General features: G+C 44.9%; 1 protein-coding gene and 1 pseudogene across 8 annotated transcripts in view; one reads left to right on the top strand and one right to left on the bottom strand.

Moving 5' to 3' along the window:
• The window catches only part of ZBTB8OS (zinc finger and BTB domain containing 8 opposite strand), a 31,387-nt gene extending 24,129 nt beyond the window's left edge, over positions 1-7,258 (top strand). For 5 of the 8 annotated variants that reach the window (XM_035308600.3, XM_078331103.1, XM_078331101.1 and 2 more), the window contains exons 6-7: positions 1,024-1,060; positions 6,183-7,258. In XM_035308600.3, the coding sequence (XP_035164491.1) occupies positions 1,024-1,060; positions 6,183-6,269 (124 nt within the window). In that variant the 3' untranslated portion in view covers positions 6,270-7,258. Of the gene's footprint in view, positions 1-1,023; positions 1,061-5,500; positions 5,646-6,182 lie in introns of all 8 variants that reach the window. The other 3 variants (XM_078331099.1, XM_035308601.3, XM_078331100.1) reach the window with 2 other exon arrangements.
• A 6,679-nt stretch (positions 7,259-13,937) lies between these two features.
• Positions 13,938-15,161, bottom strand: LOC108592557 (small ribosomal subunit protein uS5-like; annotated as a pseudogene).
• Positions 15,162-23,392: the final 8,231 nt, after the last annotated feature.

Below are 23,392 nucleotides of genomic sequence, written 5' to 3'. Positions count from 1 at the left end.
AATATGGAGAAACCCTGTCTCTACTAAAAATACAAAATTAATCGGGTGTGGTGGGTGCATACCTGTAATCCCAGCTTGGGAGGCTGAGGCAGGAGAACTGCTTGAACCCAAGAGGTGAAGGTTGCGGTGAGCCGAGATCATGCCATTGCACTCCAGCCTGGGCAACAAGAGTGAAACTCTGTCTCAAAAACAAAACAAAACAAACAAAAAAACAGGCTTGTCTAAAAGTACTTACTAATATGTGTTTGAACATAAGTTTAAAACTTTGCTCTTTCTACTACACCATGTTGTGATCTTCAGTCACTTTAGTGTCAAAGACAGAGAGGAAACTGATCCCAAATTCTAGATTACTTTCCTAGGGCCTTCTATATACAGATTGTGGAAATTTTTGGAAAAATTATAAAATGCAAACCAAGTTCAGACTATTTTACAGAGTCTAATATTTTGCCTTATTGTACTCAGACTTGCTTTCTCCAATGGAAGATATTATTCAATTAGTTTTTTTTTTCTTTTTGTTTTGTTTTTGTTGTTTTGTTTTGAGACAGGGTTTTGCTTTGTCACTCAGCTTGGAGTACACTGGCACAATCATGGCAGCTGTGACCTCCTGGGCTCAAGCAATCCTCCCACCTCAGCCTCTATGTAGCTAGGACTACAGGAATATGGCACCATGTGCCCAGCTAATTCTTTTTATTTTTTGGAGAGATTAGGTCTCCCTGTGTTGCTCAGGCTGATCTCAAACTCCTGGGCTCAAGTGATCCTCCCTTTGGGCTCCCAGAATGCTGGGATTATAGGTGCGAGCCACCACGCCCAGCCTTAACTGTCTGCCTTGAGAGCAAATGATGACCATTGCACACAGGTCCCTCAACAAACTGTATCTTCTGACAAATCAAAATGAAACTTACAGCTTCCTGACTCTTCCTGTCTCTTTTGGCTCTCTAGCATCTTAACCACACTTACAAGGCTTATTTTAAAATATATAAAGAGAGAACAAATCTTAATCATGTTTTAATTTGTATTCTTAAGGTGGGGAGAAGAATTTTCATTGTCCAAGCACCCTCAGGTATGTTTTAAAATCCAGCCATTAAGAACATTAAAAATTTCCTTACCCTAAGGTTCATATATGTACACTAAACTTCAGTTAGATCTAACTGGTGTAAAGGGATAGGTTTTTCTCAGACTTCTCTGACCTGTCTGGATATATTTTGTTAAAATACTGTGATATACACCTGATTTGGTGGATGAGGAGTCAGCATTGGGCTCTAGGACCAAGTTTGTTCAGATTATTTATTGAGGGATTTAAAATTCCCTTTGCTTTTTTGAGCTTTGATTTCTTCTCCTATAATAAAGATGTTGGACTAGATGTTCTCTAACATACCTTCTACTTTCTGTGTGTCTCTAGATTCTGTATTTGCTGACCTGTACGGCCTCACTGTATGATAGGAAAATCTATTGGAACAGGAGTTGGCAGCTTTTATTTATAAAGTTGATAGATAATAAATGTTTTAAGATTCGTGGGCCAAGAATGATAGAAGAGCAGCTACTCAGTGCTTCAGTTGTAGCACAAATGCAGCCATAGATAATACTTAAATGAATGAGTTCGCTTGTATTCTAGTAAAACCTACTTATGGACATTGAAATTTGAATTTCTTACCATTTTCAAATGTAACAAAATGTCATTGTTTTGATTTTTTTCCCCCCAACCATTTAAAAATGTAAAAATCAGGCCAGGTGTGGTGATTCACACCTGTAATCCCAGCGCCTTTTTTTTTTTTTTTAAAGAGAGGATGTGGTCTCTTGGCTGGGTGCGGTGGCTCACACCTATAATCCCAGCACTTTGGGAGGCTGAGGTGGGCGTATCACAAGGTCAGGAGATCCAGACCATCCTGGCCAACATGGTGGTGAAACCGGTCTCTATTTTATTTAAAAAAAAAAAAAAAAAAAAAAAAAGGCCGGGCGTGGTGACTCACGCCTGTAATCCTAGCACTTTGGGAGGCCAAGGTGGATGGATCTCCTGAGGTCAGGAGTTCAAGACCAGCCTGGCCATCATGGTAAGACCCCCATCTTTATTAATAAAAAAAAAGAGAGAGATGGGGTCTCACTCTGTTGCCAGGCTGGAGTACAGTGACTATTCACAGGCAAGATCCCACTACTGAACAACACTGGAGTTTTGACCTGCTCTGTTTCTGACCTGGGCCGGTTCATCCCTCTGTAGGCAACCTGGTGGTCCCCCACTCCCAGGAGGTCACCATATTGATGCCAAACTTAGCGCGGACACCCGATTCGGCATGGTGCACACAGCCCAGAACTCCTCCCACCTCAGCCTCCCGAGTAGCTGGGACTACAGGCACTCACCACCGCGCCTGGCAATCCCAGCACTTTGGGAGGCCAGGGTGGGTGGATCACTTGAGGTCAGGAGTTCAAGACCAGCTTGACCAATATGGTGAAACCCAGTCTCTACTAAAAATACAAAAGTTAGCTGGACATGATGGCCTGCACCTGTAATCCTAGTTGCTTGGGAGGCTGAGGCAGGAGAATCAGCCCGTGCTGCTTTTTTTTGTTTTGTTTTGTTTCAAGAAGAAGTCTTGCTCAGGCTGGAGTGCAGTGTCGGGAGGGATCTCAGTTCACTACAACCTCTGCCTCCTTGGTTCAAGCAATTCTTTTTTTTTTTGAGACGGAGTTTCGCTGTTGTTACCCAGACTGGAGTGCAATGGCACGATCTCGGCTCACCACAACCTCCACCTCTTGGGTTCAAGCGATTCTCCTGCCTCAGCCTCAAGTAGCTGGGACTACAGGCGCACATCACCATGCCCAGCTAATTTTTTTTTTTTTGTATTTTTAGTAGAGACGGGATTTCACCTTGTTGACCAGGATGGTTTCGATCTCTTAACCTAGTGATTCACCCGCCTCGGCCTCCTAAAGTGCTGGGATTATAGGCGTGAGCCACCGCGCCTGGCCAGTTCAAGCAATTATTCTGCCTCAGCCTCCTGAGTAGCTGGATCTACAGGTGCACACCACCACACCCGGCTAATTTTTCTATTTTTAGTAGAGATGGGGTTTGACCATGTTGGTCAGGCTGGTCTTGAACTCTTGATCCGCCTGTCTCAGCCTCTCAAAGTGCTGGGATTACAGGTGTGAGCCACTGGGCCCAGCCAATCAAACAGCTTTTCAAAGCAAAAAGGAATGTTTTACAAGTAGCTTATTAAAACATGTGGTTCCTGGAATATTTATTGGTTTAAAAATACCTTCCTGGTTTTAATGTTGTCCTTATTATCTCTCCATGAATCCATGTTCCATTCATCCATGACTATGCATGCATTCAGCAAATACTTATCAAGTGCCTCTAGTGTTTCAGACATTTTATTATGCACTCGAGGTAGAAACATAATAGGACAAGTGACATCTCTGCCATCACTGAGTTTAAAATGTAGTGGGAGAAGTGAGCCAGACAAACATGTAAACATATAATTTCAGATAGTGAACAGTGCCATCAGGATAAGGTAAGAGTGGTTAGAGGAGGGGATAAAGGGTCAGAAAATGTATGTGTATTAACCCATTCTCATGCTGCTAATACAGACGTACCGAGACTGGGTAATTTATAGAGGAAAGAGGTTTAATTGACTCACAGTTCAGCATGGCTGGGGAGACCTCAGGAAACTTAACAATCGTGGTGTAAGGGGAAGTAAACACTGCCTTCCTTCTTCACATGGTGGCAAGAAGTGAGTGCTGAATGAAAGGGGAAGCCCCTTAGAAAACCCTCAGATCTCCTGAGAACTCACTATCACTAGAACAGCATGGTGGAAACTGCCCCCCATGATTTAATGATCTCCACCTGGTCCCTCCCACAACACATGGGGATTATGGGAACTGCAATTCAAGATGAGATTTGGGTGGGGACACAGCCAAACCATATCAGTATGTTTGAGAAAGTAATATTTCGGCAGAGATAAGAGAAATGAGAAGTGAGCGGAAATATGGAAGAACTTTCCAGGCTGAAGAAACAAGTGTAAAGGCCTTGAAATGAGATAAGGTGGAGCTGAAAGAGTGAAGGTATAGTAGTAGGAGATAAGGTTGTAGAGATAGGGCCACAGCCTCTTTGGTAAAAGTTGGCAAGGGGGTATAGGATCGAGTACTCACGTATAGGAGTTGGTCTTCTGATGGGAACAGGGGCAGGCATTCATTGCAACCAGAGAGGTTAGCGTGAGTACAGGTACAGCCTGATGGTAGATTTGGCAGGAAGAACCAAATCTTACTGATTTGCCCTTACTTTCTCTAGGAAGCACAGTTGATAGAGAGTGAGAATGAGGGAGGAATGATCACTAGAGAAAGAATTGTCTCAGAGAGTGAAAAGGGGAATGTATTGGTAATTGTGCGATTTTACTGCACTTGCTGAAATCCTGTTTGAGATGTGTGGACATACACTTAGGGTGATACCAGTTAGTATGGTGTATGCTGCCATAAGCAGACAGCTGAATTTGATTTAGGTTGTGGTTTTGCCGGGTGATTGTAGCCGAGGAGAAAAAGCAACGGCATTGCCATTCATATCCTTCTGTGAAATCTTCCTTTTTTTGTGTGGTATAGAGCTAGCAAATACCATTTACCTGTTGCCTGATACATTTTTTGGTGCACAGAATTATTGTAAATTCTTTTTAGAGCTGGAAAGAACATAAGAGAACATCTAATCCTGTGGTTCTAAACTGGAACAGGGTTGGGCAGAGGATCACGTATCATAGACGTGTGGAGAGCTTTTGACCTGGGAAACTGTATCTTACCCTTTAGCTAGACTTGGAAAGAGAAGAGTCCCAAGAGGTGAAGTGAGTGTTGGCAGCTTAGAAGAGAATAGGTTGAGTTCCTAGGGCCTACATTAGAGTATAAGGAAATGGTTTGGGTTTCAAGAAGAGCCCTGAGCCAAATAGTAGAAAATAGAAAAGCTTGTGTTCTTTGGGTCAATCCATTGTTTTCAATCATCCTCAAAAGCTTTTTTCTTTTTTTGAGATGGAGTCTTGCCCTGTTGCCCAGGCTGGAGTGCAATGGCTCGATCTTGGCTCACTGCAACCTCCATCTCCTGGGTTCAAGCAATTCTCCTGCCTCAGCTTCCCAAGTAGCCGGGATTACAGGCATGCACTGCCACACCCAGCTAACTAATTTTTTATATATTTAGTAGAGATGGGGTTTCATCATGTTGGCCAGACTGGTCTCAAACTACTGACATCATGATCTGCCCGCCTCAGACTCCCAAAGTTCTGGGATTACAGGTGTGAGCCACTGTGCCCAGCGCTTTTTACTTTTTTTCTTTCTGACTTTTATTTTTAGGTTTATGAGACACATGTACAGGTTTGTTACATGGGTAAATTGCATGTTGTGGGGACTTAGTGTACAGATAATTTTGTTACCCAGGTAAATCAGCATAATAACTAATAGGCAGTTTTTCAGTCCTTACTCTCTTCCCACCCTCAAGTAGACCCGGTGTCTTATTTCCTTCTTTGTGTTCATGTGTACTCAGTGTTTATCTCCCACTTATAAGTGGAAACGTCTCACGTCTGTAATCCAAGCACTTTGGAGACCAAGGCAGGCGGATCACCTGAGGTCGGGAGTTCAAGACCAGCCTGACCAACATGGTGAAATCCCGTCTTAAAAAAAATAATTAAGTAAGTGGAAACATGGTATTTGGTTTTCTGTTCCTGCAGGAATTCACTTAGGATAATGCCCTCCAGCTCCATCCACATTGTTGCAAAGGACATTATCTCATTCTTTTTTATGGCTGTGTAGTATTCCGTGGTATATATGTATCACATTTTCTTTAGTCTACCATTGACAGGCACATGGGTTGATTATATGTCTTTGCAGTGGTGAATAGTGCTGCAGTGAACATACCCGTGCATATGTCTTTATGTGATTCAACCCATTTTATAAATGAAAAACTGATGTCCAGACAGGCCAGACAATTTCCATACCCAGGTGGAAACAAAGCCAGGATTAGTGTCATGCCCCCACTACCTTGTGCATGTGTTACCTCTCATTGTTCTTGGATCCATATATACTATACTAACTTGATAACTGTTAATTGTAAGTTTTTTATTTTCAAAATATTAAAATTTTGACTTTCAGCCAATTGTTGCTAGAGTTAATGATTATGATTTCAATATCTTGTTTACCTAATTTTTTTTCTCTCACCCCAACTTTAGGGAACAGAAGTCAAAGCAATAACATATTCAGCAATGCAGGTCTATAATGAAGAGAAGCCAGAAGTTTTTGTGATCATTGACATTTAAGACACCAAAAAAGAAAAGAATCCTATGAAGAATGGTTTTTTCCCCCTCGTCCTCTTGAGGAGACACCATGAATTAAATTCTACAGCATCTTTAGATATATGAAATTTGTAGAACAGAAATTTTTTCCAGAAATGGAAAATCAGGGCCTTGGTATGTGTTCCCTAAGTATTCAGACTTTAAAGAATTCTCCAATCCCCAAGGGGCAGTTATGGTCCTTCATTTGATTCTTTGCTGTGGCAGCAGGTGCCTCATGCCCTTCCAGTGCAATGCAAGCCCTCCAGCCTTGCTCCAGAGAGGAGCACTGATGTCAGCAGCAGCCTAGGGCTGAATCCAGTTTGAAAAAAGTGGCTGGGCACGGTGACTCACACCTGTAATCCTAGCACTTTGGGAGGCGGAGGCAGGCAGATCACCTGAGGTCAGGAGTTCCCAGACCAGCCTGACCAACCTGGAGAAACCCCGTCTCTACTAAAAATACAAAATTAGTTGAGCATGGTGATGCATGCCTGTAATCTCAGTTACTTGGGAGGCTGGGGCAGGAGAATCACTTGAACCCAGGAAGTGGAGGTTTCGGTGAGCTGAGATCACGCCATTGTACTCCAGCCTGGGCAACAACAGCGAAACTCCATCTCAAAAAGAAAAAAGAATAACGAGAAAATATATTTCCACACCCAGAATTTTGTTTTTCTTCCAGGTTGGTTAAGACATATATTTTCTGTATGTACATCAGGGAGGTTGTGTTTTAGATTGCTATAGGACAGAGCTATCCTGTATTCGTTGTTTTTTCAGAGAAACAATTAGGCTTCTCTAAAGAGAGCCCTGAATTTCTCTCACACTTTCACGTTTTTAAAAGCACTGATGACATTTCCTGTTTTCTCAGAAGAAAAAGTCAATACGATGTCTTATAAATAGACCTTTCCTTGTAATACAGACTTTTATTTGGAAGCAAGTATATGTATATAACTAGAGAATAAAAGGAGAATTTTTGAAAAGTTTCTTTGTTATTGTTGTTTAAGTACCCTAAGCTATTCATCTTTTTTCTTTTTTTTTTATTTTTTTGACAGGATCTTGCTCTGTCCCCCAGGCTAGAATTCAGTGGTACAATCAAAGCTCACTGTGGCCTTAAACTCCTGGGCTCAAGCAGTCTTTCCAACTCAATCTCACAAATAGCTGGAATGACAGATATGTACCCCATGCCTGACTAATTTTAAAAATTTTTTTGTGGCCAGGCGCAGTGGCTCACGCCTATAATCCCAGCACTTTGGGAGGCTGAGGTGGGTGGATCACGAGGTCAAGAGATTGAGACCATCCTGGTCAACAAGGTGAAACTCTACTAAAAATACAAAAATTAGCTGGGCATGGTGGTGCGCGCCTGTAGTCCCAGCCACTCGGGAGGCTGAGGCAGGAGAATTGCTTGAACCCAGAAGGTGGAGGTTGCGGTGAGCCGAGATCATGCCATTGCACTCCAGTCTGGGTAACAACAGCGAAACTAAAAAAAAAAAAAAAAAAATTTGCTGGGTGCAGTGGGTCACATCTGTAATCCTAGCACTTGGGGGGGCTGAGGCGAGCGGATCACAAGGTCAAGAGATCAAGACCATCCTGGCTGACATGGTGAAACCCCATCTCTACTAAAAATACAAAAATTAGCTGGGAGTAGTAGCGTGTGTCTGTAATTCCAGCTACTTGGGAAGCTGAGGCAGGAGAATCACTTGAACCCAGGAGGCGGAGGTTACAGTAAGCCAAGATCACACCACTGCACTCCAGCCTGGCAACAGAGGGAGACTGAATCTCAAAAAATTTTTTCGTAGAGATGAAGTCTCACTGTGTTGTACAGGCTGGTCTTGAACTCCTGTGCTCAAGTGATCTGTCCACCTTGACCTCCCAAAGTGCTGGGACTACAGGTGTGAGCCACCGTACCTGGTCTAGCTATTTGTCTTTTTTTTTTTTCTTGGAGACACAGTCTCCTGTTGCCCAGGCTGGAGTGTAGTGGCACAACCTCGGCTCACCGTAACCTCCACCTCCTAGGTTGAAGCAATTCTCTTGCCTCAGCCTCCTGAGTAGCTAGGGCTACAGGCTCGCACCACCATGCCCAGCTAATTTTTTGTATTTTTAGTAGAGACGGGGTTTCACTGTCTTAGCCAGGATGGTCTCAATCTCTTGACCTCCTGATCTGCCCTGTCTGTCCTCCCAAAATGCTGGAATTACAGGCGTGAGCCACTGCGCCCGGCCTAGGTGTTTGTCTTTTTTTTTTTTTTTGAGATGGAGTTTCTTTCTTGTTACCCAGGCTGGAGTGCAATGGCACTATCTCGGCTCACCGCAACCTCCGCCTCCTGGGTTCAAGCAATTCTGCCTCAGCCTCCCAAGTAGCTGGGACTACAGGTGCGCACCACCACGCCCAGCTAACTTTTGTATTTTTAGTAGAGACGGGGTTTCACCTTGTTGACCAGGATGGTCTCAATCTCTTGACCTCGTGATCCACCCGCCTCGGCCTCCCAAAGTGCTGGGATTATAGGCATGAGCCACCGCACCCGGCCAGCAGATGACTATTTAAAAATGAAATTATTACCAGGCGTGGTGGCTCACGCTGGTAATCCAAGCACTTTGGAGGCCAAGGTGGGTGGATCACCTGAGGTCAGGAGTTCGAGACCAGCCTGACCAACGTGGTGCAACCCTATCTTTAAATATATATATAAAAATAAATAAAAATGAAATTATTTCAGTTTGATTGGCAACTTTTTTCTTGTTTCTGTTGATTGAGGTATTCTCTTTTGAGATCAAGAGTTTGCAAAATTGCTATTTTTACACAAGAACATAAAAAATTGCCACTGGGTGGTGCTAAATATCATAGTATGGTAAACTTAAACTAAAAGGAACGGATTAGCAATTACTTTTCTATGGGTATTTAACAAGAAATAGGGTTAATGAAAGCCGGCATAGTGGTTCACGCCTTTAATCCCAACACTTTGGGAGGCTAAAGCAGGTGGATCACCCGAGGTGAGGATTTCAAGACCAGAGTAGCCAACATAGTGAAACGCCCTCTCTACTAAAAATACAAAATATTAGCCTGGTGTGGTGTAATCCCAGCACTTTGGGAGGCTAAGGAGGGTGGATCACCTGAGGCCAGGAGTTTGAGACCCGCCTGACCAGCATGGTGAAACCCTGTCTCTAATAGAAATACAAAAAATTAGCCTAGCATGTGGCTCACGCCTGTAATCTCAGCTACTCGGGAGGCTGGGGCAGAAGAATCGCTTCAGCCAGGGAGGCAGAGGTCACGGTGATCTGAGCGCCACTGCACTCCGGCCCGTGCGACAGGAAGTCAGAGGCCTCTGGCCAAATCCCAAGGGAGTGATTCCCTGGCACCGCGCGTCCAGGCCCCGCCCTGGGACTTCTCGCGGCTCCCATTGGCTCGGCCGCAGACTCCTGGGGCTGCGATAGCTCCTACTGGCCGCTGTGGCGAGGCGGGGGAGCGGTGTTCGGACGCAGTCCCAACTGAGTTGGGGGTGTCGGAGACGCAAGTAACTTGAGAGAGCACAATGTCATAACTTTTTTTTTTCTTTCTCTCCATCTCACCCTGGGAGATTTTCTTTTTCTTTTTTCTTTGTTTCTTTCTTTCTTTTTTTTTATTTGAGACGGAGTTTCGCTCTTGTTACCCAGGCTAGAGTGCAATGGCGCGATCTCGGCTCACCGCAACCTCCGCCTCCTGGGTTCAGGCAATTCTCCTGCCTCAGCCTCCTGAGTAGCTGGGATTATAGGCACGCCCAGCTAATTTTTTGTATTTTTAGTAGAGACGGGGTTTCACCATGTTGACCAGGATGGTCCCGATCTCTAGACCTCGTGATCCACCCGCCGCGGCCTGCCAAAGTGCTGGGATTACAGGCGTGAGCCACCGCACCCGGCCCTTTTTTTAATGTAATAACGTTAAGTAACACCAAAGAACTTTTCCTAAAGTCAGGATAAGACAGGCTTGCTCTCTGCTGCAGGTGGACATCTTAGGCACCTGCTGCGACATCTGATCGCGTGGGTTCGAGTTTCGAGTCCCCACCTCCCCTGAGTCGTGGCGTGGCTCCGGGTTAGTCATTCCACTGCACAAACCCCCAACTCATGGAGCGATCTGGGCTCATTGCAACCTCCGTTTCCCAGGTTCAAGCAATTCTTCTGCCTCAGCCTCCAGAGCAGCTAGGATTACAGGCATGCACCACCACCATGACCGGCTAATTTTGTATTTTTAGTAGAGACGGGGGTTTCTCCAGGTTGGTCAGGCTGGTCTCCAACTCCCGACCTCAGGTGATCCGGCCTCCCAAAGTGCTGGGATTACAGGCGTGAGCTACCTCGCCCAGCCAACTCCAACTGCGTTTTGTTTTTTTTTTACTCCAACTGTTTTAAATGAGGACAGTGCTGGATCTAGTTGGTGCCTGGCAAATGTGGGCTTTTTATAAGGCGTCCACTACATATGACAGAAAAATGTCTATTTCCCCCTACTGCCCTCAGAGTCTAGCTAATCTAGCTTTAGGGGTGTCTGGTAAATCGGAGGATTCTCCCGGGGGTGAGGGGGTAGTGTCTAGCTGTTAGACTCTGAATACTTTCCAGGAAATGTAGTTGTGAGGAAAAACAGGACTGAAAAGGAAAAGTTCCTACTCTCTAATCTCGCTTACTGGTATAGTCATCCTTGAAAATAATATATAAAATAAGGGCTTATAGAGGGGTCACTTGCTTGAACGTGATATCCATTGTTTAGGGAGAAAAAATCCAGGCTTCTTTTTCTATTTATTTGTTACTTTTTTTTTTTGAGACGGAGTTTTGCTCTTGTTGCCCAGGCTGGAGTGCAGTGGCGCGATCTCGGCTCACTGCAACCTTGCCTCCTGGGTTCAAGCGATTCTTCTGCCTTAGCCACCCAAGTAGCTGGAATTACAGACATGTGTCAACATGCCCAGCTACTTTTTTGTGTTTTTAGTAGAGATGGGGTTTCACCATGTTAGCCAGGATGGTCTCGATCTCTTGACCTCGTGATCCACCCGCCTCGGCCTCCCAAAGTGCTAGTATTACAGGCGTGAGCCATCGCACCTGGCCTTATTTGTTACTTTTTAATTTTTATTATTATTATTTTTTTGAGACGGAGTTTCGCTGTTGTTACCCAGGCTGGAGTGCAATGGCGCAATCTCAGCTCACCACAACCTCCGCCTCCTGGGTTCAAGCAATTCTCCTGCCTCAGCCTCCCGAGTAGCTGGGATTACAGGCACGCACCACCATGCCCAGATAATTTTTGTATTTTTAGTAGAGACGTTTCACCTTGTTGACCAGAATGGTCTCAATCTCTTGACCTCGTGATCCACCCACCTCAGCCTCCCAAAGTGCTGGGATTATAGGTGTGAGCCACCTCACCCGGCCTCATTTGTTACTTTTTTAATAGACAGGGTCTCACTCTGTGGCCCAGGCTGGAGATGCAATGGTGAAATCATAGTTCACCGCCGTTTTTAACTCCTGGGCTCAAGCAATCCTCCCGCCCCAGCTTCCCAAATAGCTGAGACTACAGGCCTGTGCCACCATGCCTGCCTAATTTAAATTGTTAAGTTTTTGTTGTTGTTGTTGTTGTTTTTGGTGGAGGTAGGATGTCACTGATGCCCAGGCTGGCTTCGAACTCCTGGCCTGAAGTGATTCTCCCCACTCAGTCTCTCAAAGCACTGGAATTACAGGAGTGAGCCAATGTGGCCATAGCTCAAGGTCTTCATTTTTTAACAGGTGGTGCTAATACTTTTAGGTAGGGTTTTCCATGCCTGGGTTTCTGGTGGACTTTTTCCTCAGTATATAGAAAAAATTTAAAATCAACTCAAATGGGCAACAAAATGCACAGTACCATTTTTTTTTTGTTTCTGAGAAGTTTTGCTATTGTTGCCAGGCTGGAGTGCAATGGCTCAATCTTAGCTCACTACAACCTCTGCCTCTCAGGTTCAAGCAACTCTCCTGCCTTAGCCTCCGAGTAGCTGGGATTACAGGTGTGTGCCAACATGCCAGGCTAATTTTTGTATTTTTAGTAGAGATGGCATTTCACAATGTTGGCCAGGCCGGTCTTGAACTCCTGATCTCAAGTGTTCCAGCTGCCCTGGCCTCCCAAAGTGCTAGGATTATAGGTGTGAGCCACCACACCTGGCCTCAGCATGTAACCTTTTAACATTATTTAAGAAAGTAAAAGGAAAAAAAAAATATGGAACAGGTGTGGTGGCTCATGCCACCTAGCACTTTGGGAGGCCAAGGCTGGCAGATCATCTGAGGTCAGGGCCAATACGGTGAACCCTGTCTCTGCTAAAAGTACAAAAAGTAGCCGGGTGAGGTGGCACATACCTGTAATCTGAGCTACTCTGGAGGCTGAGGCAGGGGAATCACTTGAAGCCAGGAGGCAGAGGTTGCAGTGAGCTGAGATTACAGCACTGCACTCTAGCCTGAGTGACAGAGGGAGACTTCATCTCAAAAAAAAAAGCAAGAAAGTACCATTTTGTCACTGGAAAAAAACTATTTTTCCAGACCCCTCTTCTTCCCCAGAAAAAATTCTTTTCTTTAGGAGACTGAAGAGATATACTTGTCATGAATGGATTGTAAACATATACTTCAAGGTGGAAATGAGAATGGTACTCTATCCAAAAGTCGTGTTTTATTTTCAAAGCTTTCTTTTTAATGGTGATTCTTGAAGAAATAAAGCAAAAGAGAAATTTGCTATGTTTCCAAACTTGTCTGAAGTCTTCTTTAAATAACACATTAGTATTTTCCTGCCTCTCTAGGATTCCATTTAACTGGAACTAAAGAATGACTTAATTCAATTATTTTATGTAATTCTAATGTGCAGCAATTGAGCTTTTACATTACTTGGAATGTTCTGGTTCCTTTCTTTTAAAAGAAAATATTGGGCCAGGCGCGGTGGCTCATGCCTGTAATCCAAGCACTTTGGAGGCCAAGGCCGGCGGATCACCTGAGGTCAGGAGTTCAAGACCAGCCTGGGGCCGGACACGGTGGCTCAAGCCTGTAATACCAGCACTTTGGGAGGCCGAGGCGGGTGGATCACGAGGTCAAGAGATCGAGACCATCCTGGTCAACGTGGTGAAACCCCGTCTCTACTAAAAATACAAAAAATTAGCTGGGCATGGTGGCATGTGCCTGTAATCCCAGCTACTCAGGAGGCTGAGGCAGGAGAATTGCCTGAACCCAGGAGGTGGAGGTTGCGGTAAGCCGAGATCGAGCCATTGCACTCCAGCCTGGGTAACAAGAGCGAAACTCCGTCTCAAAAAAAAAAAAAAGAAAAAAAAAAAAAGACCAGCCTGACCAACATGGTGAAACCCCGCCTTTAAAAAAAAAGAAAGAAAATATTGAAGCTTGTAAAATTTCAGGATGTAGTATTTCAGTCATATATTCATTATACAGTATAGTTCTTTTATAGGTTTGAAGTACTGTGTGAATTCCCAGTAAGCAATACCCATAATCTAAAATGCAAATACATCCCAAAGTAAAAATGGGCTATTTTATTTTATTTTACTTATCTTTTTGCAATGTTAATTGACTGTTTTTTTTTTTTTTTTTTTTAGGCGGAGTTTCGCTCTTGTTACCCAGGCTGGAGTGCAATGGCACGATCTTGGCTCACCGCAACCTCCACCTCCTGGGTTCAGGCAATTCTCCTGCCTCAGCCTCCCGAGTAGCTGGGACTACAGGTGTGCACCACCATGCCCAGCTAATTTTTGTATTTTTAGTGGGGCCACCGCGCCCAGCCCCACTTTATTTTTCTTGTATAAAAACCTTATGTTGTAGCCACAGCTGAAGCTTGGGTCCTTTGCACAGAGACTCTGATGTGGGTCTTGACGAGGTGATCAATGAATTCCTGATGGTGAATACAGTCTCCTTCCAGAGATCGTAAGTCTTAGAGATGGCATCAAAAGTGGCCTTGGCGAAGTTGCTCAAGGTGGCAGTGCAGCCCCTAGCTGAGGTGTCGCAGTCATCGATACCAGCCGTCATGAGCAGTTTCTTGGGCACAGGTGCTGAGACGATGCCAGTGCCCTTGGGCGCAGAGATGAGGCACACCAGCAGAGAGCCACAGCGGCCTCAGCAGCCTGTCACCTTGCTAGGGATGATGTGGGGCTTGCCGATCTTGCTCCCCCAGTAGCCTCTGCGCACAGGGACAATGGAGAGCTTGGTCAGGATGATGGCCCCATGGATGGCAGCGGCCACCTCCTTGGAACACTTTTTTTTTTTTTAGAGACGGAGTTTCGCTCTTTTTACCCAAGCTGGAGTGCAATGGCACGATCTTGGCTCACCGCAACCTCCGCCTCCTGGGTTCAAGCAATTCTGCCTCAGCCTCCCGAGTAGCTGGGACTACAGGCGTGCACCACCATGCCCAGCTAATTTTTGTATTTTTAGTGGAGACAGGGTTTCACCATGTCGACCAACATGGTCTCGATCTCTTGACCTTGTGATCCACCTGCCTCGGCCTCCCAAAGTGCTGGGATTACAGGCGTGAGCCACCGCGCCCGGCTCCTTGGAACACTAAACACCCAGACCGACATAACCATTGTAGTCCCCAGTAGCAGCAAATGCCTTGAACCTGGTGCGCTGGCCCGCACGGGTCTGCTTCTGCACCGGCATAATCTTCAAAACCTCATCCTTGAGAGAGGCCCCCAGGAAAAGTCAATTATCTCAGATTCCTTGATGGGCAGAGAGAAGAGACAGATCTCCAGAGATTTAATCTTCATGTCTTTGACCAGGTGGCCCAACTTGGTGACAGGTATCCACTCCTTATCCTTGGCTTTGCCTCCGCGAGCTCCGCAGCCTTGACCCCAGCCCTGTCCACAGCAGCGACACCGGCCCCGGATACCACTGCCGAAACCTCCGCGGAAGCCAGCGCGGTTCCCCATCCCAGGGCCCCCAGGGCCCCCAGTCCCCCCCCCCCCGCCCACTGCACCAGCATCATCTGCCATTTGGTGTTTTATCGGAGAAGAAGCAAAATGGGCTATTTTAAGACTACTTATTATTTTATTAGAGTGTCAATATTACTTGTCTTTATTAAAAACTTTAGATAATGAAACATGCACTGTCTTGAAATTTTACAAAAATAAATATTTTCCTGGACTGGGCATCTCTGTTTTAAAAAATTTCCTTAGTGATATGATTGACAACCAGTGAACTGGAAAGTTAAATGGTCCTACTGCCTCTCCCTAACATCTATATGGGGATGGCAGAAGGAAATCTTGAATGGGCCCTATTTCTCATGTCACAAACATTGGGAAGCTTTTATTTTTCATTTTTAGAGACAAGATCTTGCTGTATCATTCAGGCTGGGGTGCAGTGGCACCATCATAGTTCACTGCATCCTTTGCTCAGTGATCCTGAGGCTCAAGTGATCCTCCCACCCGAGCCTCCTGAGTAGCTGAGACTACAGGCATGTGCCACCACACCCACCTAATTTTTAAATTTTTTGTTAGAGATTGAGTCTTGCTATGTTGCCCAGACTGGTCTCAAACTCCTTGGCTCAAGCAATCCTACCTCTGTCCCAAAGTATTGGGATTACAGGCATGAGCCACTGCACCCAGCCTAGCTTTTAAAAAATACTTAACACCCAAGCCCCACCTGCCAGAGATTCTGATTTGCCTAGGCATCTGTTTTTGTTTGTTTGTCTTGCTCTGTTGTCCAGGCCAGAGTACAGTGGCATGATCTCAGCTCACTGCAACCTCTGCCTCCCGGGTTCAAGCAATTCTCCTGCCTCAATCTCCCTAGTAGCTGGGACTACAGGTGTGCGCCACCACACCCGACTAATTTTTTTTTTTTTTAGTATAGATGGGGTTTCACTATATTGGCCAAGCTGGTCTTGAACTCCTAACCTCATGATCCACCCGCCTCAGCCTCCCAAAGTGCTGGGATTACAGGCATGACCCACCTCCCATAGCTGGCATCTGTATTTTAAAAGCTCCGCAGGTGATTCTAATGTGTAGCCAAAGTTGAGAATCCCTGGTCTAGGCAGAAATGTTGTTCCCCTTTTCCTCTTACCAGCTGAATAAAAAAAGTTTCTTGGCTGGGTGCCGTGGCTCAGCATTATATAGGAGGTGCGGTGGCCTCCTATAATCCCAGCACTTTGGGAGGCTGAGGCGGGTGGATCACGAGGTCAAGAGATCGAGACCATCCTGGTCAACATGGTGAAAGCCCGTCTCTACTAAAAATACAAAAATTAGCTGGGCATGGTGGTGTGCACCTGTAGTCCCAGTTACTTGGGAGGCTGAGGCAGGAGAATTGCTTGAACCCAGGAGGCGGAGGTTGCGGTGAGCCGAGATCGTGCCATTGCACCCCAGTCTGGGTAACAACAGCGAAACTCCGTTTCAAAAAAAAAGTTTCTCTTTAATAAAGGAAATATGTAGTTGTAAGTAACATCAACAAGGAAATAAAAGATTTTCCCAAGGGGAAAATCAAGAAACTATATAATGGAATTGTGTATCTGGAAATCTGAAAGAGCAAGGCAAAGTATAAAATCATGCTTGCAAATGGTCTAGCTAAGCACAGAGGTAAAGGGGTGACTGGCATTTCCCTGGTCTCTGGTTTCTTATTTTATTTATTTATTTACTTTTTTGAGACCGAGTCTTGCTCTGTTGCCCAGGCTGGAGTGCAGTGGCGTGCTCTCCACTCATTGAAACCTCTACCTCCTGGGTTCAAGCAAGTATTGTGCCTCAGCCTCCTGAATAGCTGAAATTATAGGCGTGCGCCCCCATGTCCAGCTAATTTTTGTATTTTTAGTAGAGACAGGGTTTTACAATGTTGGCCAGACTGGGTCTCAAACTCCTGGCCTCAAATAATCCTCCTGCCTTGGCCTCCCAAAGTGTTGGGATTACAGGCATGAGCCACCACACCTGGACTCTGGTTTCCGATTTAAAGATGATAAAGTATGCAATGGATTTTGACGGTGTGAGAGAAAAAAAAAGGAGTAGGGAAAAGTGTTATCAAACTATTTCAGTAATTGCAAAATATTTTACTTCAAGAGTCCCTTTGCTTCTCTTGCTGTGTGTGGCTTATTACTTGTTGACATTATACTTAAATATTTTACTTTTTAGGTGGCATTAATACAGTTCTGAAGAAGGCTGACATAAAAATGAAGTTTATAGATCCTGGTGGATTTCATTTTTTCTGGCCTATTCATGGCTCCATTAGCAGGAATAAACTCCTGTATCAAAATTATGTTATATATACTTCACAATATGTAAAACAGCTGGCATTTCTGTGATAACCTGAATTTTATCATTAAAACTCTTGTAACTAATGGCATCGGTGGCCCATCTGTAATAGCGCTGCCTCAAGGCCAGCTGCAGTGGGGAAAATGCAGCTGGGGCTCATGCTCCAGGGAGCCCATGGTGGGTGGGAACAGGCAGAAGCTCTGCCCCTACTGAGCTGACAGGGCTGGAGCTCCGAACTCCTGGGCGCAGCTGCAGTCACCCAGCTGTGGCTCCAGACCTGGGCATCCCTGCACTCTTTGCGGCCTGAGAAGCTCCCGCCCCTACAGGCTCAGAAGTGCCTGCTCCCATTCCCTGGTCTCTCTCTACTCCCACACCTCTCTCTGCAGCTTTGTTGCAGAGCAAAGTTGTGGCCAAACCCAGGTGTTGTCGTGACCTGGCCAGGTTGAGCATGCTTGAGGTGGCGCTGACATGCCAGCCCCCTGCCACCTCAGCCCCCTCTAGACTTTGGGTGCCCCTATGTGTGGGAGGGAGGCCAGTAGGGGGTGATGAGAGTGGCTGGTTCAGGCCTGCAGGTGCCCCTCGGCACAAACAACCTGAGTGCCATGGAGGGCATGTTGATGGCAGGAGGCAGACAGGCTCCTGGATGAAAAGGGGTGGGTTCCCAGTGAAATACCACATTCAAGCCAGGGACGGCTTGAAGCCTGGGGGCCGCTGGGCTGTCAGTTCCTGATGGGAGTTCAGGGCTGGTGTGAGAACTTGCGGTGTTTTCTGGGATGCCCATGGACACCCACGGACCAAGCAGCATGCACTTCCTCCCTTCTGAGCCCATAAAAATCCCTGGACTCAGCCAGACTCAGCCGGCTGTCAGGACTATCAGCTGCAGGACCGAGCTTTGGGTCTCTTTAAAAGGACCTGCCTGCAGGTATCCTTTCGGGTACGAGCTGGTTGTCTGGACACTTGGTTGACATACCCGTGGAAAGGAGCTATCCACTCTTTGTAATGCTTCATCCTATACCCAGGGTCTCCTAGAGCTGTTCTGTTGCTGAGTGAATCTCCTCTCTGCCCTGTGGAAAGGAGCTACTCACTTCGGGTCTCCTGAGAGCCGTTCTGTTGCTCAGTGAAGCTCCTCTCCGCCCTGCTCACCCTCCAGTTGTCAGCATATCTCATTCTTCTTGGATGCAGGAAAAGAACTCACCTAACGTTGGACTGAAAGAGCTGTAACTGAAGCAGGGCCGAAACATGCCTCCCACTCACCATGTTGTGGGTGACAAGGAGAGAAGAGCTGCAGCCCTTCTGGCAGCCCAGACCTTGGGGCTCCCTGAGCCAGGGCTGTGACATGCTGTAATACGCTCTTTGGAGCTCTGTGGTTCCTGGTGTCTCTGAACTTCCAGGCACCACTGTGTTTCCCTTGTCCAGATGCTGGTGCCTGCAGTGGAAGCTGCTTTCAGTACATCTGGTCCCACTGCAGCCTTACATGGAGCTGATGCCTGTGCCAGCGCCTAGAGGTGTCCACTCTGCTGCAGGTGCGCCTGGTTGTGTGCAGTGGCCGGACCCCACGCTCACTCACTCACTCACATACCTGCCACTCTGTGCCTGGCTCACCCTCAGCAGGCATGAGATCCAGGCCAATACCACCAGTGGAGCACAGCCTGCCATGCCACGTGGGTGGAACGAGTCCAGCAGGCTCAAGCAAAACCCAAGCAGAGGTGCCGCTGGCCAAGAGATTTCCGGCTGGTGGCAAAGCAAAACCCTAAGTATCCTGTGACATAACTAAAGTCACATCCTTTACATAACATTTATTCTATATAGAATTTATCCACATACAATGACGTCAGCTGTAAAACAATCCACTGTTACTTGTACAAAATAATCTATAAAATAGAGTGTTACATAATATACTTCAGTGAATTAAGCTGATGTTCTAGGATTCAGAAAATGTGATCACTCTCTTTCCTATTTTTGCTACTGCTGTTTCACTGGATTGTCTTAGGTTCCCCGCCTTTTTTGTATGTGTGTGAGACGGAGTCTTGCTCTGTCATCTAGCCTGGGTGTAGTGGCACGATCTTGGCTCACTGTAACCTCCATGTCCTGAGTTCAAGCAATTTTCATCTCAGCCTCTGGAGTAGCTGGGATTACAGGTGTCTACCACCATGCTTGGCTAATTTTGGTATTAGTAGAGATGGGGTTTCATTATATTGCCCAGGCTGGTCTCGAACTCGTGACCTCTAGTGATCCACCTGTCTGGGCCTCCCAAAGTGCTGGGATTACAGGCGTGAGCCACTGTACCTGACCCTTAGGTTTCTTTACTATTTTGAGCCTCAATTTCTTTACCTTTCATGTGGGATAACTGTCCTATTTCACAAATATGTAAAGAATAACATAAAAATTGTTAAACACTTTGCAAATATAAAATGCTATATAAATTATAAATAGTGATACTGATACACTCATATAAAGTAACATAAAACTTTGTTTATAATCTAAAGTTTGGTCCTTCCTGTACCTATTATTATCACCCTTCCCAGTTAAAACGTCTGATGCTACATATACTGCTTTCAGTGATTTTCCACACTTAACTAATTTTAGGAATAAAAAATATTTTAAAAAACCAATATAAGTGGAAATTTCAATGTATCTTGGCATGACTTGGCAAAATAACTTTAATGAATTGAGTTCTGAGCTCATAACAATTGAAGCACCAAACTTTTCATCCATCAGGCAGTACCTGGCCATATAGAAAGCAGTAACTATGCTTATTTTGATTGTATTACTGAAAATATAATGCTGAAAAATTTGTTCCTAAGTTTTAAAAAGGCTTAAGATATGATACCCACAGAAGGAACATCATCAGCTAAGGACATGATTTGCTTCACTAAGCGACCTTATGATTACCTGCTTATAAGCACAGTGAGTAATAGTAGTAATGAAATTAGGGTGCAACGATCAAAGGGAATTCAAGAAGTTATCTAATTCCATGGTTTTCAACGTTGTGCACCTGAGTTCTGCAGGGGAAAGGTTTGTGGGGGGCTTTAATCGGAGCAGCTCTAATTTTAGAGTTTATCCCTTAAATTTGAGCATCTATAGGAAACAATTCATTTGAAGAGCTTCTTGGGTTAAAAAATTCTTTTAAACTGCAGATCTAGTCCATTTTGTTTCTTCCAGACCCTAGGTGTGACTACAGTGGTGCTTTCTTTTTGTAATGCTTCATCCTATACCCAGACACTCTTGAGGGCAATGGAGTTAGAAGGGCATTCAGAAGCTGATAAATGGCATTCCTGTAAGAACAAATTTGGTCTAACAAAGTCTTAATATTAAAAAACATCCTTGGCATAAATAAAGCTTATTTAAACAGATTATACCTCTATGTAACATTTGCCCACATTTAAAAGCCAAAGAATTCAATTTTCCCAAATCATCAATAGACAGTTTCACTCTAGAAAAAACTGGTCTCTAACGTCTTAGACATATATGATATAACTGGAGTCATTATTTACAACTTACAAACATGTCTTAAATGTTCTTCTTTTATGATGCTAAAATGATAGAACAGATTCTCTGTCTACTTTGGTGAACTTGATCCTTATTGTGTGGGGACAGTTTGATGCTTGTTATAAACAATTATGAGAAAGCATTATTTCTGAAAAGACAATTTCTGGTGGCACTGTGTTCAGTGAATGTTGCTAATATTCATGCTGATGTATGTAAAGTTTGCATGCAGAAGATAATAGCATAAAAGGACATTTACATCATAGACTAAAGTGCATTAGAGTATACACATGCAAGCACTACTTCATTTATATAAATAAAGTTCAAATCAGCCATTCTTCCTATTGGCTTCAACAACTAAAAAAATCAGGTTTTAATTTCAAAAGGTATCAGTATTACTCTGGTAAGAGTAGAGAATGACAAGTGTTTCCTCCCTCATTCGGATACACTTTAATTGTTAAGAATCCTGATTTAGGCCGAGTACAGTGGCTCTCGCCTGTAATCCCAGCACTTTGGGAGGCTGAGGTGGGCGGATCATGATAAGGAGTTGGAGACCAGCCTGGCCAACATAGCAAAACTCCTAAATTGAAACCCCTAAATCTCTACTAAAAATACAAAAATTAGCTGAGCATTGTGGTTGAGCACCTGTAGCCCCAGCTACTCGGGAGTCTGAGACAGGAGAATCGCTTGAAACCAGGAGGCAGAGGTTGTGGTGAGCCAAGATCATGCCACTGCACTCTATCCAGCCTGGGCAACAGAGTGAGACTCCGTCTCAAAAAAAAAAAAAAAAATCCTGGTTTAGGAACAGTCAGGTTGGGAGTGAAGTCAATGCACATCATCTGGTCTTTTTTTTTTTTGAGATGGAGTTTCACTCTTGTTACCCAGGCTGGAGTGCAACGGCGTGATCTCGGCTCACCGCAACCTCCGCCTCCTGGGTTCAGGCAATTCTCCTGCCTCAGCCTCCCGAGTAGCTGGGATTACAGGAACGTGCTACCGTGCCCAGCTAATTTTTTGTATTTTTAGTAGAGATGGGGTTTCACCATGTTGACCAGGATGGTTTCGATCTCTTGACCTCGTGATCCACCCGCCTCGGCCTCCCAAAGTGCTGGGATTATAGGCGTGAGCCACCACGCCTGGCCCATCATCCGGTCTTAAAGCAACTGGAAGTGTGCCAGCAGGGGAATCTTGAAAAAGTCTCAATTAAGTGCCATGAAACAAAGTGGTTATTCATATATTTATACATTTTTTAAAAGAAAGTAACCATTTTAGCCTAGAAATTGGTATCAAGGACAATAATTAATGAAAGAACAAGAGAGGCCGGGCGCGGTGGCTCATGCCTGTAATCCCAGCACTTTGGGAGGCCGAGGTGGGTGGATCACAAGGTCAAGAGATCGAGACCATCCTGGTCAACATGGTGAAACCCCGTCTCTACTAAAAATACAAAAACTTAGCTGGGCATGGTGGCGTGTGCCTGTAATCCCAGCTACTAGGGAGGCTGAGGCAGGAGAATTGCCTGAACCCAGGAGGCGGAGGTTGCGGTGAGCCGAGATTGCGCCATTGTACTCCAGCCTGGGTAACAAGAGCGAAACTCCGTCTCAAAAAGAAAAAAAAAAAGAACAAGAGAAAATAATAACAAAAAGTATCATTTTGAGGTATGTCATGGCATTTAAAAATACAGTAAAATCCAAGTCAAGGCACCAAAAACAAAAACAAAACGGTAAAACAGATGGAGCCTTTCCATATACAATGAGATTCTAAACTGCAGATAGTACCCACCTCACTGAGTGAGAAAATATGTGAGCAAGTACTTCATTGTGATAACTTGCAGAACAAACTTTTATGAAGTTCAGTTCTTTACTTCTGATATTTAGATTTTACCTTTAGAACTAAAACAATGCTTCTCTAATTTAACTAATTTTGGAATGTTTCATAATTTATGCATGGGAGAAGTTTAAACTTTGTATACCAGGAGAAAAGTTTGTTTTGAAAATACTATATCCTGGCTGGGTGTGGTGGCTCCCGCCTATAATCCCAGCACTTTGGGAGGTCATGGCAGGTGGATCACTAGGTCAGCAGATCGAGATCATCCTGGCTAACATGGTGAAACCCCATCACTACTAAAAATACAAAAATTAGCTGGGCGTGGTGGCATGTGCCTGTAATCCCAGCTACTCGGGAGGCTGAGGCAGGAAAATTGCTTGAACCTGGGAGTAGGAGGTTGCAGTGGACCAAGATAGCATCGCCGCACTCCGGCCTGGCAACAGTGAGACTGTCTTAAAAAAAAAAAAAGAAAGAAAGAAAGAAAATATTACACAAACAAAAGAAGCAAAAATGTTCAACGTATTGAAGTGAATAATTTGTTCCAATAGTTGTATACTTTAAATTTACATATAAATAACCTGACATAAAAACATACCAACAGGTATCGTAGGGACATTACTTAGCACTATT

Source organism: Callithrix jacchus, chromosome 7 (genome assembly GCF_049354715.1).
Source record: "Callithrix jacchus isolate 240 chromosome 7, calJac240_pri, whole genome shotgun sequence".
Classification (NCBI taxonomy): Eukaryota; Metazoa; Chordata; class Mammalia; order Primates; family Cebidae; genus Callithrix; species Callithrix jacchus.
Note: the sequence above shows the minus strand (reverse complement) of the source record. Positions and strands in the feature narration are given on the sequence as shown.